The sequence below is a fragment of the Cydia splendana genome, chromosome 10 (genome assembly GCF_910591565.1).
Source record: "Cydia splendana chromosome 10, ilCydSple1.2, whole genome shotgun sequence".
NCBI lineage: Eukaryota > Metazoa > Arthropoda > Insecta > Lepidoptera > Tortricidae > Cydia > Cydia splendana.
Window position 1 is genome coordinate 9,930,671 of NC_085969.1, and position 22,241 is coordinate 9,952,911.

General features: G+C 37.8%; 1 protein-coding gene across 1 annotated transcript in view; it reads left to right on the top strand.

Moving 5' to 3' along the window:
- Positions 1-22,241, top strand: part of LOC134794253 (RNA/RNP complex-1-interacting phosphatase) — a 71,909-nt gene that overhangs the window by 26,732 nt on the left and 22,936 nt on the right. The window contains exons 3-5 of the mRNA XM_063766010.1: positions 9,397-9,431; positions 10,198-10,285; positions 14,473-14,552. Coding sequence (XP_063622080.1) covers positions 9,397-9,431; positions 10,198-10,285; positions 14,473-14,552 — 203 coding nt within the window. The remainder of the gene's footprint in view (positions 1-9,396; positions 9,432-10,197; positions 10,286-14,472; positions 14,553-22,241) is intronic.

Below are 22,241 nucleotides of genomic sequence, written 5' to 3' on the forward strand. Positions count from 1 at the left end.
TATGGCGATTAGTTTATAGTATGGCTTTGCGTATATGGTGCGTCTGAGGCGAAATATGGTGCTGCTATTGTTCTTTATGTCTTTAGATTTTTCGATTGCGAATTCTTGGTATTGTGTTTTCAGTTAATAATTTTTATGGTTGAATCTGATGGCCCGGTTATGTGGGTATTTAAGTATTGTTAATGCGTCGCAGTTGTCGTGCATGCAGTGGTAAATGACAATGTATGAGCCTGAACGGGCGCCGGGCGGGCGCTATGACAATGTAAAATATTGTTAATCCTGCGTTTCCAAGAACGCGAGGTTGACCATGTCGCTTGCTTCAGTATCGTAGGCCTCTGATTCAGACACGGCACGATTTTTCCCTTACAATTCTCAAGATTTTACATAATCTTTGCTGTAGAAAATATCTTTTGAATATTGTTAGTGGTATGTAGCGATTGTAGCGTCACAAAGACCATGCTAGTCGATTTTAGAGTACTTCTTTCCGTTTAATGTTTTTAATTTCAGTTACAAAACGAAGTTTGCATTGATTTTTACTCGATATGCAAAAAGGCCTGAACAGATTAGGACGAATTTGGCACACAGACTATTGAGATAGATAACTATTATAATTTTATTAAAAAACGATAATCATTCCACAAATATAATTCCCGCGAAATATGAGGTAGATTTTTGGTCCTACGTGAGTGCTATCACTGCTATCAGGCAGCTAGTGCACAGTTTCATTAGTTACCCAAATTAAATTTCCTTTGTGAAATTGAAGGTTGTCTGCATAAGTACATCTGTCGGCTTCCTAGTGTGTGGAGAGCGGCGCCGGAGCACCTCTTCTCACGAATTTCGCGGCGCCTGCGCGTGGGCGGCCTATCGTACGCCGCCATCGCACGTCTCACTGCGCATCTACCACCCTTATTATCCTCAATGCATTCCTTATTCCAAAGCCCTTAAAGTACATTTTAAAGGAAATTTACGGCATGTGGAGGGTGGTAGTCCCTTTGTTGCATAGTGCGTCTAATTAGTCAGACTGTTTAGTGCTAGACCCGCCGCGGGCCAATATTAACTACGACCTAGTGTGAAATTATGTGAGTTGTTGAGATGCGTGCTTTGTATGAATGATTCAAGTGGAAATTCCCATTAGAGTTTTTTTTTCTTTCATATCTAACGTGTTTCTTTTTGATCTTGTTTCACCATCCCCACCTTTTATACTTTGCTGGGTATATGGCTCAAATCAGCTATTCGTATTGAGTTCGGCCTTCAGTTTGGTTAAAAACTTACTTTTTACCTAACTAGTACGTCTACCATCAGTTTTGACATTGACATATACGCTCACGTCTACGTAATTTACTTTCTATGCATCTCGCTCGTACTCGCATATGCGAGCAACAGTGCAAGCGAGATGTACAGAAAGTAAATTACGTAGACGTGAGCGTTATGTCAATGTTAAAACTGATGGTAGAGGCTAAGGGAATAGATGTCTCTTAAAAGTTCCAGACTCCATGATATCGTCGTATAAGCTAAAGCGATATATTTAAGTTGAAGCGTCTGGCTTGTAGAAAGGCCGTCATATTTCACGAGTCGTGGTCAGATCTATCTGTCTGAGCAATTCATATGGACATTCGCGTATTCTCAAGTGACATTAAACCTCTTTGCATAGTATTTTTTGTCCATTATGTCATTGTGTGTAGTTTATCAGAGCTGGTTTTCATGTTTATTATGTCGGGGTATATCTTCTATGTTGAATGACTTCTATCTTATGACATATTTTGTTTGTACCATATACAGTTTGTAATAACTGAACTCAAGAGCAATGACAATAGGTAACTCGGTAAGGACATTTTCACGAAATGTCACTCACTTGCACTTTAGTGTAGAAACTAATAAACTGTGTTTGGTTTCCTTAGATAAATAAAGTACCTAGTTACTTTTAAAAATTCGTATCGTTTTCTTTATTTTCAAAGAAATTTAGTTCGTAATTTTGATACGAACAAAAACGAATAAAAATTCCACTGGCTTGTTTACAGTGCACAAATTAACATGTTTAAAAACCGTGTCACCATATAAGGGTCAGTTGTGTTCGAAACGATTGAAATTCTGATTCAGAATCTGTGACCTGAAATACATTGGCGCCGCGGCGCCATCATTCTCGATCTCTCATTGGTCGTATACATTTCTTTATAATCCATACTTGTATTGTAATTTAAGTTTATTGGTAGGCTATGATTGTGATTGATTTTGATTAGGTACTGACCTGACCTTTGATCGCTATCTATTGTGCATTTTTGTGAAGGGTTGTTTTGTCATTTGTCGCGTTCCGGTGATTTATCTCTGGGGAATTTATCGCTCAATCAACGTCGCGGCTCGGCTGGCCTGCTGATTGGATTTCTTCATAATTACATCTTTTGACACGTACGCGCCAGGTTTCGTACTTCACGAGACGGCAGGGCACGAGATCGTGGGAGCACCGTGTAATCAGCTTTCTTGATCGTTGTGTTTTGACTCCTCGCCACGCAGATATAAGGTGATTCAGAAACCCTCAAAGTAACGCTTTAATTAAACAGCTTAAAACCACTAAATTAGAAAAAAATTGGTACAAATAAGGTACATTGTTAATTGTTTTTTTGTGGCAACTCCTTGTTGTTAGAATATATGTATGTAATTTGGTTGTCTAGATCTTCTAAATTATTATACGACAGTGTTATGCTAGTGTCTACTTAAACCATCTTTAACATCTGTCACGTGTATTTTAAGCGGCTCTTCCAGAATTTAGCTTTACTGTCCATACACATGGCGCGCCACAAAGGATGTCGGAGGAGTGTTGAAGGGTGGTGTTTTCACATTCCGTTCAACACGTCCAGTTGTCAAGTGCAATAATTTGGGCCATTATTAACCATAAAAGATCCGAGCGTTTATAAATTTCACGAAGGCTATTGGATAATGATTGAACTCGCAAATTATGGTGTTCCGTGTGACTTACTGGTAAATTATAGGTACTCTTCAGTATCGTACTCTTTTATTTTAGTCTTTTTGTATTATACAGGTATGGATTAAAAGCGAATATCATAGCGTAGTGTTGTAGGCGTAATGTTTACGCGGCACGCTTTCGTGTTTTAAAATAATCACATTTTTTTTGCATATTTTCTGTCCTCTTAGTATAAAATTATTCTGTCCAAAAAAGCAAAAATGCAAATTTCCTTATTAACACGTACTGGACAAACAATAATGTTGGGTGTCCATTAACTCCATTAACCAAGTTATCTTGAGGTATTGTAACGGCTTTGAGCCAATTTTTTTGGTGATTGTGTTCACAAAATCCATATAAATGATCGGGATTCACCGTTGTGACTTTATGCGTCTGGCTTACAAGATAAGCCCATATAAGTGTCACTTGAAATTTAATTTAACACGAGGATTTTGAACGAGGAAAATAAACTTAAATATTTAAAAGAAACCGAAGATACCGCGTTTTTTAAATATTTGAGGTCCCTAAGTAGGTTTTGAGTTTTGAATCATCATCATTTATTTAAATATGTGATTGAAATTTCTTTATGGTGTTAGCAGATATGAAAAAAAAGGTTGCCTTCATTGTTGCTATGCTTAATAAGGTATATGCAACCTTAAATGACCTTGACAACGGACGACTGTATATATTGAGCACAAACTCAATTTGCGATTAGCTAATATACGAACATTAGGTCCTCAAAAACGATAGCTTACCTCTTATGAGCCTAACTACATATTAATAACTCTTAGTAGTTTGGTTTAGCTATGAGAAAAATAAGTAGTTTGTTGAAACCTGCACTCGCTGGTATCAATGATCGCGCCACCCAACTCGTTGGGACACAATTTCGGCGCACCGGCCACAATTAGGCGCGATAAATGCTTCTGACATTCGATACAGCGGCTTTTCATTCGATTAATCGCCCCAATCGAAAACGAGATCCGATTTTAACGAGGCTTTTTTTCCATGTTTATATAACACTTCTTGTTATGAAACCATAGTTGTCTAATTCTGGCTTTTACGCTACTTAAAAAAATACTTTTTTATGACATTTTAAAATAACTATATTGGCACCCGTATGAGTGTGTAAAACATTCCTCTACAAATTAGTAAAACATTAGCTTGGATTGTTGACAATGCCCGCATACATGAAAAACTGGCCACATATCAATTGTAATGACAATGAACGACTTTTAGTGGCCAGGCAATTGTGGGCCCTTAAATTTTATGTCTTACTTTGGATTGATTTTGACAATTTCACACTTTATAGGATTACTCATTTAATATTGTTGTTTCTAGCCTTGTTTTGAGCTGACTATGTCCATTCTGTTTCCAATCCATATTAGCAATCATGAAGAAGTTTTGGCAACCATATAGTATCTCAAAATTAAATTTAAGTACGAAAAGTACGACCAGTCGCAAAGTTACTTGTTAAAAAGTAAGGTTGCGTTAAAAAGACGAGCGGGAATTATTCTTGCGATTATGCATTCAAATAAGAAGAACAGGATAAACTAGAACAAAAACAAACAAGTTCTTATACTTCTAAAAAACAGCTCCTCCCCTTTACAGTCTACTGCAGCAGTCGCATTCCTATCAAAAGAGACAGATTCAGTAACGACCTCAAAAACAACGCCTCTAACTCCGCCATTACAAGGCGACAAAACTAATATCAATAGAACACAATACGAACAATAGTTGCCCTCTGTCAATTATGCCATCATTACCATTCGAATAAATGGCGTAACGGATCAGATGATTGTCGAAAAACAACATGACGACACGAGCAACGCCGACCCGGCTGCATATCGGCTGTAAAACAATGGAAACTCAATCGTACATCACAACAAATAAAATAGACTTTGAAATCGTCAAACAGATGATGATCATGCATTTTTGAGAAGTCAGAACAGTTACTCTATAAATCATTTATAGACCGCGGCGCCTTAAAATTTTGTCACTTAACAATGTACAATGAATCTGAATAATAATTAAATTAGTGCAGGCAATAATGGATGTTTTAAATCTTTGAATATTTACAAAGGTGACTCAAACAAGTTGTTTGGTTATTTAGAGCTGTTTTTATTTAGGTCTAAATAATAAGCCTCAAATGTCGGTTTGTTGTCGTTTCTCCTAGTTTTACTATTGGAGAGCATGTGGTGAAAGTCACCAAAGTTATTCGATGTTTGGATCTCGATAAGCTTCGACAAGCTCTTTCTTGTAACCTCGTAAATTCTGTTTGATCGCGACTAGATTTGTCTTCTCGACACCGCTCAATTTGAAATCTAATACTCGAACATAATGTTGACTCACCGTTACATTTCAATTTTGCAATGTAACTCCCGGTTGTTATTAAGTAATCATAAAAATTAGGCTATGACTAGCACAATGAACCACGGTGTTTATCCCTATTATAAATACTAAAGTAACTTTGTCTGTATCTGTCAACTCTACACACTAAACCGCTTTATCGATTAGATTTGGTATGGGGATAGTTTGAGCACTGGGAAAGGAAATACGAGTAAGTAGGATAGTTTTTGTAACAGAAATCAACATTACAGACACATGACGAAGTCGCACGCATAAGGTATGTAGTTGGTTATATGGTTTTTAGCGTTGCTATTATAATAACCTTGCCATGTTAGGATGGGTTGACTCTTGTAATTTAATCATGAAACTAATTCGTTCTCGAATGAGTTGAACTTTTGCATGCCAACGTAACTGGTTACAATGCAATTTATTACACTTTCAAGTTGGTCTGATCATGTAGAGTGAATGTGGCACTATCTTTGGAATCGCCTAAATAAGTAGTATACACATATGTAATTACATAGAAATACTGCGGCAATATTTCGTCATTCATTAGACAGTCCTACAATAAATGTTTGAATCTAAAATGAAATTCTGGACTGGACAAAAAATATTTGTTAACGTTTTGTCATAGTCTCTTCTAAATATGTAGTGAATATCTGTTTTCTCTGTTAGGTTGAAAATCGCTTAGCTTACACAACATGAGGTTGAAAGCATTGGCGATTATTTGATCCCCGCATTTGTCAAATATGATCGAGGTGCGCGAGGTGTTGTTCGTTTTGTCGACACGCGATGGGCCGATAAGCCAGAGCTTGCCACTTGTTATTTGATGGGAGGTCTGCGGCCTTTTTCATTTTATTTTTTCGCGCTGCGATTTCCATTCCCACATTACATGCGTTTTTACTTTATACTATTTTTTTTTGTTTGTAGCATGCTTCTAAATTTTGCAATATTAGAAAGAATGCGAATGTATTCCAAACTTATACATATGTTTTATAATAACTCAATACAGGGACAACTCTACATGTGGTACCCTTCTTCATTCCATGTTTGCAAATATGTATTATAAGTGGCATGTCGTAAAAATGACAAAGTTACATTTATCGCTGGCACGACACAGTCCCGTAAGTAATGTGTTGTCGCATGGTATGGGTTTGTCAGCGGGCAATCGGCGATTTATTCAACTGCCGCGTTGATTATTTTATTAAACACATTTTTCCAGTCGCATTAAGGTTTATGGTTGGGGATATATCCTAATTATCATTGTCAACGGCCGATCGCACCATGCATGACAATATTTTTAACGTCTGTTATGACTTATTTTGTTTGAGTTAAAAAATAATTAATTATAAATTGCTTTTTCACTGACTTTTCACTATGAAAATTTCAGTTTCTGCTGCAATTAGAACTAAAGCATTCAAAAGGTCTGATCAATAAGGTGCGTCCAAATGATACCAGCGTACCATTATTTATTTCACCTACTGTATCGTTCGACACGAAACATGAATGTGAAGCGACAACAAAAACATTTAGTTTAAACTAACAGTAGTCCGCAAAAAATATTATTTTAGGAAAAAAACACACACTTAAAGGCATACCTACTTAACGTGATTTTTTCGTCCGGCACAAGAAATATTTCTCTGCGTAGTAGGTATCATGTAGGTATTATACTCGTACTATAACCCTACTCGTGTGAGTAGGCAACCCCAAGAGATATTTCGACTATACATACAGTATTTCAGTTTACTGTAGTATTTTTCTATACTTACATTACTTGCGCATAAGTTTTATGAACTTACAGATTATTTCTTTGTTGTGGTAACTTGTGATGGATTAGACATAGTTGGCGATGCTCCAGAGGGAACCGAAATGACCTTACTTAGAGAACTTTCGTTTACATGGATAATTTATTACTGTTACGATTTCCCTAAATATAACCGACAATAAATAAAATATTTATTTATTTATTTATTTATGAATATAATTGCATAGTTCTCTATCTAATAAAAATCCCTTTTTATATCGATATAATACTTTAAAACAAAATTATGGGCCTTCAGGTGTAATGTTTTTGCTCTCAGTACGATTATGTAGGTGTATCGATCGGTGCGTGCAAATTCAACTCTTGCGATTGAGAATTACGATTGTCATTTATATCGTAATGGATTCTATTTAAGATCAAGGATCATCTCTTCGATTTTATTGCTTTACTAGTGCAATATATTTAATTCTCAATACGTTTTGAGGGCTTGGTATTACAAAGCGTCAATTTGTGATATTGTTACCTGTCAACGATTTTTTATTCTCATAAACAATATACAAGTCGTTGATTGTGTGCTACTTTTTTCTTCATAAATGATTTATGGGATGCTTCATAGAGGTAGATTATTTATAAGACTCGTTTGTTATTTGATGTCGCCTTATATTCTTCTCACAGACAAAACATCCTCCAGACTTAGCATAGTCGCGCTACCCCCTCTGCCACGCATACGGTAATTTTACTCCATGTTCGAGTCGAAAGTGTCTTTGTGTGACGTCCGTGTATTTGAACGGACCAATCACGGCACGCGATTTCGCTCACCTCGTCCCGCGCACCTCCGCATTTTTGGCATCATCGGTTGCATGAAATAATTGCTCTAAACTCGGTCTAGAGGATTCCTAGTCTATGATTCTTCTTTATCCCGTATAATGTGAGGGAGGTATAGTAAGTAATTTAGTTGTGCTTTGATCGCGTAATAAAATACGTACTAAAATGTGTCACCAAGATATTTTCGTTTTGAAAAGGAAGCGCAAACATGATCATATTGATCGCGTGATACGTGCGACGAGCTGCAGTCGTGAAAATCCGCGATTGCGATAATTTCCTTTGTTCGCTTTGCCTTTTATTTGTTCCGGCTCTTCGTTAATTGGAAACGGCACTAAGATGCCGGAGGTTGTGAGTGTTTGACGTCATCCTTTTGGACTTTGTCGTTCACAATATAACTCCCCGACTAAATTAAATAAATTATATTCTTGATAAAGAATATTCACAGCTCCCTTCATCAATTGTCAAAACAAACCATTTAATTCACCGAGTAATTGTGGTCATAATTCCATATTTAACTACAAGCGAAGCGATACATTGCTTACAAGTCACTCTTTCGCGGTCGGCATAAGTAATAAATTTTTGACTTATTCCATTTCTCAGGTAATTTACAGTACCACGTTACAATTGTACGCTCGACAGTTTGTCCAGCAATTAAGTTGTCTTTCTCGGTATCGGCAGAAGAAGTCGTTGGTGTTTCGCAACTTTCTCGTGTCATCGTTTAATTTTGTTTTAATCGCTCTCATAAAATGTCAAGCCTTGATCAAGTAGCAATGATCAATATTTATCCGCAGTTCCCAGTATCAACAATTTATTGAAATTAACCCACTGTTAATTTATAAAGGCCACCGGCGAAACGAAATTGAAAATTAACCCCATTTAGACACACCTCCTGGCGTTCCCATTTTATCCTTAATCTTTTTACATCATGTCAACACCCGTCGATAAATTATGGCCACTCTAAACAACCTATTATTATGCGGCCTGACATTTTATTTAAGATAATTTTAGGCAAAATTGAAAAATTTTACACAAAATTCCTGGCCCGCGGTGCAACAGAAATGGGTTTTCGAAATTTATGATCGTCGATTTTGGGGACCACTTATTCCAAATTCACTTTTTTATGAATTAGTTTGTTGAATTATGTAAAATGCTGCGAAGATTATTAGAATTATATTCACGGGGATATGTAGTAGGTATTACGAGTCCCTGCGTATATTTTCGAAACAAATGGCTTAGTTTGTAATGCCTTATCTAACTCTAACAGGGATGTCCAAACTCGGAGTTTGGTCTCATAGAGCCGTCAGCGCCTGAAGTTCGTTGACACCAGTCAGGTAGGGCTGGGCAGTGATTGATCTGCGCCCTTATCAGCGTCCGTCGCCTACATGCGGCTCTCTCAAGGAGGCATTGTCCGCCGCAGTACCGAGTACGCAGCTTTGCCTTGCGCTAATGACTCGGGGACTCTTACCTCGCTTGTGTTTACTATGTTAATTTCTCTTCCTTGTTTCAGGGTGTCCAGGAACACAATAAGGCTATAAAAGAAATGTAAGTATACCTCTATGAGTTATACGAGTGTTATGGTGAAAGCAACATACATAGGTAAAATAAGCCCATAAGCAAAAGAGTCGAAACGTAGCGCATGCGAAGACAGCTGTTACTTATTCGATGTTTGGGCGATTACTCGGACTTAAATATAAAATATCTCAGTTTTGCCATGAGTGAAAACTGAGTGCTTACAATAAATTTAAAACCCACCATTATGTCATATCAGTCAGCTCTGCTCTTTTGGGTCCAAACTTCGAGTTGCTCAGTCTTGGCATAAAATTCGGCCAATAAAATCGATTGCCGCTTTATATAATTCTTTTCAGACACATGTTTTATAAAACATTGCAATTATTAAAATTGCACCTATCAGAACGTCAGGGAAGCAGGGTCGTGACACCTGACCCTTGAGTCGTGTTAAGTGGGAAGTAAATTGAATACTGATGTAAATTGGGTGTGATTTACACTTCAACTCACGAAGGAGTTATTCCGGTCTCATCATTGAAAAATCTGATTTCTTTTAAATTATTTTATGTAATTCTTGATCCTCTGTGTAAGGACGCAATAGAGCTGTATATATTTTTAAAAGCACCAAAAGAGTGCGGTCCGTTGTGTGAGTCAAGTTCTGAGCAAGCCTGTTTTCTTTGATTCTAAAATATATTCAATAAAGGTATCGAATAAGAAACATTTCGTTCATATGAAAACATTTAGTTTCTTTATGCGGCGTTATAATTTTCAAAACAATTTAAAATTTTGAATATTGTTTCAGATGGGACATCAAAACGCTCCTGAATAAATTGCCAAATTTGGGAGCTGTCGTGGACCTAACCAACACGGCGCGCTATTATAATCCAGGGGTAAGGATGATTACCTTTATATTTATGTACCCATGTTGAAATTGCCTTGAAGTTTATTCCTGTCTACTTGTACAGTAGGTATAATAATTATTTGAATTGCCGTATACTTGAGCGATTTATAGGATTATATTATATACGTGTAACGCCAAAAAATAAGGATCATGACTAATTAACCTAAACGGTGGTATCAAACCTAACATCTTTAAAATATCTTTATTAATGATGTTATCCGGAAATAAATTTCTTTAGTCCTAACCACAGATCATATAATACTAATAGTCCTAACTGACTACTTATTACTATAGTGTCCTAAAGTCATAGAGGCTAGACTATCGTACACATACCCAACATTTCATGGTACCATTTTGCGTCATTATTTTTGCAGCAATTTATCAAGGATGCATTGCAAAATAGAAGTACCATATAGACATGACGTCTTCATAAACACTACCTTCAGTGCGTTACTCATAATGAAAAGTAACAGCCATATACCAAATGAGACGACATGCTTACACCAGAATTACGACTCGTAGTTACAGGTTAGCCTGTAGTACAGACTACATAACAGTGTAGCAGATATGCTACTCTCGAATAATACGCTGTCCGCATTGATCGCAGCGCAGCTTCCATGATCATATATGATTCATGACAAACTTTCTTTGCTCAATGAGAAAAGTTATTTATGCTTTCGGTATTTGAAAGTTATGCATATTTTTAATAACAAGAGCTGTTCAACAAATAGGACATAAAATAGATATAAACGATGCCTGTTCTATTAAATAAATTTTAACTGCAATGAGACTTATGAGTGATCAGTGATCACTGATCAGTGACCAGATCTTGCTGGTAAGTGGCTAACGGGTCTGATAAAACGTAGGTACTTCATAGTAATGCCAGTCGATTTACTAATGCTTAACCTGTGACTAAGACCTAAATTGTATTTGTTTAAAAAACAGAAATGTTTTAGGGTGGTATTCTATCTGTCCAATATCTTGGTCCAATGTCATTGCGTCTCATTCTCTCCATTAAGCAAAATGTGAGACAAAATACAAATTGGACAAAAAAATTGGACAGGTGGAATACCACCCTTACCGGGATATCTATTTGTTGGTGTCATATCTGCTGTTATGCACATAATCTGCGTCTGCAGGGCGCCCCGTGCGTGCCAGCATACCGGGAAGCCGTTAAATAATGCTCAGTTTTACGATTGAAAGTCACAGTTTCCACGACGAACTACGCTTTGTTCGTACTTAGGTATGGCTGATTGCTTTGCATACATCCTTCAGTATAATCCTATCGTAAAGTGGCGTTTTCATGCGAGTGCGAGTGGTAACTGACCAGACCTGGAGCATTAATTATCAGCTCCTTTGTCTTTGTGCAATCAACTACCTCTGCTGGTGATGGTTGAGTGCTATTCTCAGTTACGTTCTAAGCAAATGCGTATACATGGTAGAGCGTAAATCTTTTTAGACGTTGTGCATACCTAACTGTAAAATATGACAATAGGTAAACTTTTCAGTTTATGGCATTAGTCGTACAAATAAAACAGCAAAAAATATTTTTTACCTACTAAAACTTTTGAATTATGAACCTAATTGTACCTACACCACTACGTGTTAATGATAATAGTGTTTGAAAATATCATTAATTTAGTTTTGTTTAAAAATCGAAGGAAACGAAACCAAATGCAAATCAATTCCAACTATGACTAAGCTTTGCTTTGTAGTGACCATAATATTATTACTATTAGTAACAATTAAATGACAAATAAATGTAACACGCTTGGGTCTGCGTAATCACTTAAAAGCTGAAAATCTCCGCTAGTCTTTACAATTTATGCAAAAACATTATAAAAAAGTATGCTCTCTTAATCGCGCACTGCACACTTGCCGATATGATCGTCCACGACAGGTCGGTGTCAAGACTGTCGAGTGTCGAGCACTTGCTCCGCCGCCGTGTCATCGCCTGTCACCTCGGATTACTTGTACGGTTCCTCATAGACACGTGAGCCCTTCAGTAGAAAGTTCGATTTGCACACACAGATACAGAACAGAATTATTAAATTACCGTAATTAAAAAATATTCCTTATGTTGATTAGTTCGCTTGGTCAACCTGGCCGATATTATCGTTGTAGACAGTTTAGTGTTAAGATTGCCAAGCAATTATGCCTTTGATTACTCAACTATCACTGTATTGTACTGGTGCTACCGATCCATAGAAAATGCTTATAAAAACAAGTGAAGTTGCTTTTCCTTTGGTGAGATGGTGCGGAAATTTTGAAAAACTCTAGTTCGGTACATAGCTGTTCTAAATAAGTACCTACCTCAAAGAGTAGTATGAAGTACCTACTCGTAAAATCAAACCTTCATTCTTAATTTAATACGACATATCATACAAAACGAGTTACCTATTGCATTTATGTTTAGGGCGGCAGCATTTAGCTAAGTGTTTTATGTAACTGTTTTTAATGTTATTATGTCTACCTGCTCTACAAAAATAGAGATAATCTGAGTTAAAGGTACATATCAATCAAGCAAAAATTCTAAATTGACATCAGTCCCTGCGTATGGATTTATTTAATTCGAACGATTCAATTCCGTTGCGTCACATATAATCTGACGAGTTGTCATCGGCTGACAGCGATTACTCGCGTTTACCATTCGATTATTACGTCGTCGGACACATTTATGCTTCACTTGTTACGTGTAATCTCTATGCGTTACAATTTTAATTGACTCAGTTACAATTATTAAAACTCGATCGTTTCAAACTTGTTTTTGTAGCTGTCATATGCAGCTGTTTCGTTATTTTTATTTTACTGCATGATTCTACGTAGTCGTAGTCTCTTAATCAAAATTAAGAGTGCCATAATGATCGTTTAACTTATTTACACTGTAGCTCAATCAAGCACGACTTTTACTCAATACTTGTAAGATTTGCGTTTTTGTATATTTACGCTAATAGGTACATAAATATCTCAGTTTAAAAGATATTTATACATTTGTTACTTGTCATGATGATTTGTTAATTGTTATGGATTTTATTACGCAACATGTGGTTTTACTAAAATTCGACCTCAAGGCCACTAAAAATTTAAACTCTGCAAAGTAATCACTTCACCGAATTTCGGCTATAGCGTTGTTATTATAAACACAATTTTGTCCAAAGCTGCAATCTACGAATGTATTTTTATTTTGTTTACGAAGTGTTCATCGCGATATCTTCACAATACGAAATGTATGAGCAGTGGATGAGATGTATCTCTATTACATCCGATTCATTACTTAGTCGGTTGTAAACGAGCATTGTGATTATTACACGCGGCATTGTCTCTATTCGCACCGCCATGATAGATGAGCATCTGTGAGCACTGAGCAGGCGCATCTCTCGGGGTAATTCCCAATACTCTTCGCTGTAATTTCACCGTATAATCTAGCACCATCGTATAAATCCAGGATGCTATTAGGTTGGTATCGCATCATTCAAACTGTTGCGAGTAAATTAAGAGTGCGTACACAATTTAACACCAGCGACGGTATCATGGTCACATTTTTATCACTCGCCACGTCATGCGTCACTTTCGCACTTACATACTTGTTAGAACGTGAAGGCATGATGACAGATGATAAAAAGCCTACCATGTTAGCACTACAGGTGACATGATTTTTTCAGAGCGGTTATGATAATTTAATCACAACAAGGCCTAAATATCTCATAGGTATGGTTAGGTCAGATGGCATTTGCTTTGAGACGGGGTGGTAACTACTGGGAATAACCCAGCTCTCGACTTTCTAGCGCCTCGTATTCCGCGGTATTTCTCAAGTACTTGCTTAATTCTTTAACAACTTGCATGCTAACCTACATAATATAGAGTGATACATTGTTTGTTATCCATCTATGAACAATGAAATCTTATAGATAAATTACACGGTGCTGCCCCACTGCGCAGTGTGAATTTATACAAATGTATGCCATTGGAATTCTATTTATTTATTAATGGTAAATAGGCGCTCACTTTTTTGTCTGACGCAATAATGTCATTTAATTGATACAGAAAACCTTTGGTCGTAGCTGCGTATATTTTTTTGTAGATCTATAACAAAAACTTCATATTCCTTCGTTTATGAGCACGAGCCGGTTATTTAAATCACAATCCTCTGTTCACGTGCCTTTTCATTTGTTTTAGGAGCTGCGAGAAGCCGGCGTTATGCACAAGAAAATTTTAATGCCTGGCAGAATAATACCGCCCGAGAACAAAGTGACACAGTAAGTACCCGCGTTTGACGTATCCAACACCAACTTTTCTGGTAGCCTGGCTAATCAAAAATAGACCTTTTCCCCTCGCGGTAAAACAACATAGATATCAGAGATAACTTGGTGGTTTACAGGTTCACATTCGATTAATTGCCCTTTCATGCGAGTATCTTCGTTTGAGGTTTAAACCCGACCGAGTAGAAAGGCTCTCAGATGTTTGTTTTGAGCGAGCTTTGATTAATACGCGAAAAATAAATAAATAGGAAGAATTAGAACATTTTACCTTTTCTGGTAGTTCTTGGGGTTAAAATATGTATATTTTGAAGGGAATTACTCAATTTTATACGTGTACAAATTGTTAATTTACAACACTGACTGCAATTAAATCGTGTTCATCATATAGTATTTCTCATGTATATTTATGTTCGATTGTCGTGATTTCGACGTCGTGCCCGCGGCACTAGTCACTGAGGATGCGCTTACGCCCCGATACGGCTCGCGTAAATCAGTTCTCGCGAGCCATCGATCAAAGCACCAAGCTCATGTTATCGTTTTGTGTTCTTCGCGGATTTTAATTTGAACCGTCGAATTGGCGCCGTTCGTAGACCGAATATGGTTAATGTTATAAATCTTGGCGTGGGCCGGCGCCCCGCCTGAGGCCGCACCGCGTCTATAGAACCACTAAAGTGGTACTACGGTGGTACTCGGATTCAATTGGAGCCGGTCACATCTAGCGCCGCTGTTCGACGTCGTCTGCCGCCCACGCGAGCTCTCGGAATTTGAAAGGCATTTGTCGCTGCCCGCACCGTCACGTACAACGGCTGCCCTGTAAACAAATATTTTATTAAGTTATTAATTTCCCGATACTCTATTACATATTGAATAATCGAGTATGATAATGGTTTTTGGCTCATTTGGTTTTGAAACGTTAATTAAATGAGCATTAATATCCACCGATGTTTACGGTGATAGCTCTACATACTCGTACATAGAAATATTGTAGTATAAGTTGATGATTAACACAAGGATAAGTGTTTCTCTAATGGGACTTAATTGATAGCGATAAAACTACAAAGGACAATCAACATAGCCAATATAGCCATAGCAGATTTCATTTCCTATAAAGCAGAGTAAAACTGTAAGTTAAAGAAAAGATTATCACCGTCATTTGTCTAGTCTTTTGTCCGTCCAAGGGTCCTTTGGCCGGGCGACTTCGCCATAAATAACCATTGGCATTTCTAAGATAGTTCGTCTGTTATCGGGCGAGAGGACCTCGGATCTGTTTGTTAACGATAGACAAATGCGCCACCCGTACGGTAAAGCTACTCGCCTCTCGGGATACCTCTAATGACACCACTATGTTTAGAGGACTAATTTGATGACACGGGAATTGCTTACATGTATTTGTAAGCGATGTAAAAGAATTCGATGGTAAAGAATGATAAAGAAACGACTTGCATTCCGCTTACTCGTAATTTACGGAATTTAACCAAAGTAATTAGGTATCTAATGGACACGGATATAGCCTCCCGTTTCTTTTTTCACGTTTTTATAGGATGCAGATCCGCTTATGGAAGTGTACCTACAGTTCCCTTATCATGGCAACAGTTCGTTTTCGTGGAGTCGCAGTTTTAGACTAACATTACCAAATCGCATAAATGTATAAACATTAGGTAGGTTATGCCAGATGCGTTTCGGCTCATAGAAGTTATGCAAAATAGACTGAACTTCAACGAATCTTAATATACAATATGTATAAAATATAATAATCAAATAAATCCATTAAAATAGAATGATTGTTTAAGTACAGGCTAATAATACCAGCAAGAAGTTACGCGCGGAAGCAACAATATCATAGCTTAGGCCTTCACCCTGACCTCTCGGATCGGCAGCGATCATCAGCTCGTAATGATGCTCGCGGCTCGCGTGCCTTCGCCGGTCCATTTATCACCGCCATATTTTTACTTGTTTCCATGTCGTCTGTTCACAATCATGTCGTCATTACAAGCCCGTGTACCCATCACCCCGTTAATAAATTGTTACCGACGCCGGTGGTACGGTTTGTACGATTGATACGTTTTTATGGTTCGACTCCCAATAATTTATTCCTAACACGAATTTATTTACGCTTGCTGGTAAGTACGTGTTACATCGCTCGTCCTTTGATCTAGGATTAAGCTTGTACTCGTCTGGCGATGCAACTGTCAGGATTTATAATATCAATTCAAGTTCTTTTGATAATATTATGGTCAGTAGAATAAGCTAAGCAGTTAATCTTTTTGTAGAAAATCAAAATTACTGGCCATGCAGCTGTGGAGTATGAGATATAGTGTATAGTTGCATTTTTGTAGCGTGACCTAATATTTATACATCGGATACCGTACCAATGTACATTATCTAGTCATGCTAAATCCGCTTTTAAACTTTTTTCGCTAATATTTTTTGTTGAAGTTTCGATTAGCGCATGATTGAGAGTTATCACGAGACAATTTGACATAGTGTTAAGTCATTTCTTATTTTTGGTGGTTCTCTCAGTGTATTGACGAGACTTGCTACTAAAAAACCTTGTTGTGACTTTGTGAAGACGGACTAATTGTTTGCTAAAACAGCCGTGTGACGTCAAGCCGTGGCTTGGAATTTCCAAATTTAAGCACAATACATATAAATTGGTGTTTACGCGATCATTAAATTTAACGGAAGGTGTTAGAATTGTACATGTTAAGTGGCTATTATGCCGTTATAGTAGGTAGCAGCTAGCAGGTTGAAAATGTTCTCGAAGCATTGTGAAAATCTTCCTAAAACTATCGCTGTAAACTCAGTTGTTTGAACGACTTTTGTTTAACTTGTATGATTAATGTATGTTATAATATCGATTCAAAAATCTATAAAAAGTTTCGAATTTTTCGGTCCGTACTTTCCAAATATCACAAATGATCAAAATATTTGTCGAACTCTCGGCACAAATACGGGATCCATAGATCTACAGGATTTCTAAGCCAGAATTTACGAGCACAAGTCCTTTAAAATACTTTATCGCGCTAAGGTGTTGAAACTAAACTCTCGTTGTGATTGTTTGTAGAGTAAAAGTCCAGTGTAAATCAATGTAAGATAGGAGACTTCCTAGCGTGATAACAAACACATAAATACGGCGACCGCCAGCCATTGTCCAAATTTACTGCCACTAAACCTTCCACCAATATTGTCGGTTATTTTTCTACGCATCTGTACAGAGAATATTAGAATAATAGAAACTGTTTATGCGATGTATTTCAAGATTCTGTGAAAAGATTTTTCGTGTTTAACCCATTCTGCCAAATATGCTACATTGTTATTTATCTCTTTCTTTAGGGAAGTTATGTTTCTTTATCACTATGATAATTTACTTATTTTAACACATCACTGAAAATATTAGTAAAACACTATTTCTCTTATATTTAAGCAAGAACTGTACAACTCCATTATGTACCTCCACACTCTAAATAAAAAATCGGGCAAGTGCGAGTCGGACTCGCGCACGAAGGGTTCCGTACCATATAAAAAAAAAAACAAAAAAAAAGCAAAAAAAAAAAACGGTCACCCATCCAAGTACTGACCACTCCCGACGTTGCTTAAGAGCGCTATTACATTTCGGCGTTGAGCGAGTTTAGGTATTTTACGCGCTGCGGCAGGCCGTGCGAGCTCAGTACGCCGATCCCTTCTACCACACTCGCACTACAATGATGGATTAAACATTCTTGATCCTTCGCGAAGCATATTGAAATCAACCATAACAACACTAACTGTACTTAACTTTTAAAGTTCTAAAACTGTTATTTGGTAAGTACGAAAATACTAAATGCAGTGCAAATGTACATAGGGGCTGTTCATAAATTACGTCATCTATTTTTGACGATTTTTGACCCCCCCCTCCCCTCAAATCATCCAAAAATCAAGCTTCGGATGAATCTGTTTCCTCCTACGTCATGTTACCATCATTCGATGTCCAGACCCCCCCCCCCACTCCTCCTATTTGAAACGACGTAATTTATGAATAGCCCCATACTTGTACTTATGAAGGTATATTACTCGAAAGAAATTATAGGTACCTACTCGCTTATTTACATGTTTCGTCATTGCATTTGGTACCTATAGGTTGTAAAGTTTGTATCAACGAGGGTTTAAAAACGAACTGGTACTGAGGATCTGATGATGATTAAGGTGGTCACGGATACCAATCAACCATGTAGTAACATGATTAGGCTCGTTTGATTCGTCTCAACAAGATCTTTGACACTGAAGATACACAGGGTCTGATGATGGAGCTGGAAGGTGGCCACGGGTACCAGTCTATCATGTAACTAAACAACTTCGTGTTTGGGCTCGTTTGATTCGTCTCAACAAGATCTTTGACACAAGACAGTACTCAGGGTCTGATGATGGAGCTGGAAGGTACCATTACCAACAACAACAACAAGATCAACAAGATCTTTGACACTAGGTGATACTCAGAGTCTGATGATGGAGCTGGAAGGTGGTCACCGGTACCAATCAACCATGCAACTAAACCACTTCGTGTTTAGGCTCGTTTTATTCCTTTCAACAAGATCTTTGACACAAGATAGTACTCAAGGTCTGATGTTGGAGCCGGAAGGTGGTCACCGGTACCAATCAACCATGCAACTAAACCATTTCGTGTTTAGGCACGTTTTATTCATCTCAACAAGATCTTTGACACAAGGTAGTACTCAGGGTCTGATGATGGAGCGCGAAGGTGGCGACGGGTACCTGTCTATCATCATCAGCTCCATCATCAGACCCTGAGTAGTATCTTGTGTCAAACATCTTATTGCGACGAATCAAACGAGCCCAAACACGAAGTGGTTCAGTTACATGGTAGACTGGTACCCGTGGCCACAGTCCAGCTCCATCATCAGACCCTGAGTACTAACTTGTGTCAAAGATCTTGTTGAGACGAATCAAACGAGCCTAAACACGAAGTGGTTTAGTTGCATGGTTGATTGGTACCGGTGACCACCTTCCGGCTCCAACATCAGACCCTGAGTACTATCTTGTGTCAAAGATCTTATAGAAACGAATAAAACGAGCCTAAACACGAAGTGGTTTAGTGGCATGGTTGATTGGTACCGGTGACCACCTGCCGGCTCCATCATCAGACCCTGAGTACTATCTTGTGTCAAAGATCTTGTTGAGACGAATCAAACGAGCATAAACACGAAGTGGTTTAGTTGCATGGTTGATTGGTACCGGTGACCACCTTCCGGCTCCATCATCAGACCCTGAGTATTATCTTGTGCCAAAGATCTTGTTGAGACGAATCAAACGAGCCCAAACACGAAGTGGTTTAGTTGCATGGTTGATTGGTACCGGTGACCACCTTCCGGCTCCATCATCAGACCCTGAGTACTATCTTAAGTCAAAGATCTTGTTGAGACGAATAAAACGAGCCTAAACACGAAGTGGTTTAGTTGCATTGTTGATTGGTACTGGTGACCACCTTCCGGCTCCATAATCAGACCCTGAGTACTATCTTAAGTCAAAGATCTTGTTGAGCCGAATCAAACGAGCCCAAACACGAAGTGGTTTAGTTGCATGGTTGATTGGTACCGGTGACCACCTTCCGGCTCCATCATCAGACCCTGAGTACTATCTTGTGTCAAAGATCTTGTTGAGATGAATAAAACGAGCCTAAACACGAAGTGGTTTAGTTGCATTGTTGATTGGTACTGGTGACCACCTTCCGGCTCCATGATCAGACCCTGAGTACTATCTTAAGTCAAAGATCTTGTTGAGCCGAATCAAACGAGCCCAAACACGAAGTGGTTTAGTTGCATGGTTGATTGATACCGGTGACCACCTTCCGGCTCCATCATCAGACCCTGAGTCAAACTATCTTGAGTCAAATAAATACATATAGAATGTCAGGTCGTTTCAAATATTTTTAATCCTGTCCGGTAGTTTATTAAACTGTACCATTATAAATTATAATACTATAAAAACGGTGCTAGGATCAAAGTCTCTCGTTGCGGTTTACACGCACACAGTATAGCGTTTTACACGGCGCCCGCCGCACACAATGATAAAAAACCTCGTCGTCCCGTTGAAAATGTGCGGAGCCGACCGACACACGTCCTGCCTCTACAAGCTCTGCCGCGGCACTGAGCTGGCGCAGCGCGCGTCATCGGTAATATAGAGTAGTTTTCAAAAAATTGCCAAAAAATTATAGTAGAATTTCATAAACACTAATGTATACCAACAGTATAAGCAAACGTTGCAGATTGCTTGAGTATGAAAATGACTTCGATATTAAGTAGATTTTCGTAGGAATTGACACTTGTTTCGGAGAGAAAATCGAGTTCGTTTTACTTTGATTTTCTCTTTCTCAAAGATATGTAGGAAAAATATAGTTTGATATGCCTAAAGTACAGGGTATTAGTAATACAAAATAGCCAGGTTTAGCAGAGTAAAATTCTCAACATTTCCAAATAAGAGCTCGCCATTCAGTGCTTCACGGGGTTTTTCGGAAACGACCATCAGAAAAAAAATCATTACTAATTTAATAAGTCCTTTTTCTAATATTTACAACGATATTTATAAAGATAAGAAGACGCTTTTACTGGAACACGTACTCATTGTTTCTAATAATGAGCGCAAAGTCCTGAATTTCGTCGACTAGTATCATCAATTTTGCATTATTTCGACTTTTCTTGTAAGAGCGCTCTTAACTTTGGTCAAAAATCACGTTTGTTGTATGGGAGCCCCATTTAAATCTTTATTTTATTATGTTTTTAGTATTTGTTGTTATAGCGGCAACAGAAATACATCATCTGTGAAAATTTCAACTGTCTAGCTATCACGGTTCGTGAGATACAGCCTGGTGACAGACGGACGGACGGACGGACGGACGGACGGACGGACGGACGGACAGCGAAGTCTTAGTAATAGGGTCCCGTTTTACCCTTTGGGTACGGAACCCTAAAAATGAAGACCAACTAAGAGCAGTTTCTTCTTAGTTGACGTTAAGTTAATTACAACAATTACTATCTTATATAAATCAAAGAAAGCTGATTACTTAAAACAATAAGTGTATCTGTGATTGAACTAATAAAGTAGGTATTGATTAATCCTAACAATTGTATACCTTGCATCTATTATTAACTTGTTGACATAATTATGTAACGTAGGTTGATTCAATAAATATCAAGCTTAGTTGATCTTACTAAGGTCAATTAGTTAGCATAATTCTTTTTCATGTATATATTGAACAAGATCTTAGTTGGCTCAGTTACATAGCAATAGTAAAATCAATCAGAATTACCTTATTTGAAATGTCGAAGTCCTTGTTAGGCTCGTATGGAATCAAGATGCTTGATTACGACTATCAAAATATTGATAGGGCCAACCAAATTTTTTTTAGAGTGCAAAGTGTAGATACGTCGTAATCGCTTGTAATACGGTCGAGAAGGAAATAATTATCGATATTCTACTATAATGTCCCTAATAATACTGCTAAAGTGGCTATTACCAGTGGTTAAACCGTTTTATTCGGAGTAATCATCGGGCCGACCTATTCTTTTATTATGTTAGAGGTATGTAATGTATGTAATCAGTTGTTTAGACCACACATGCGCATGATTGAGCGTATTGAGACATTCGACAAGTACGTATTAATACTCATGGACTTATCAGGGATACTGGAGCTTT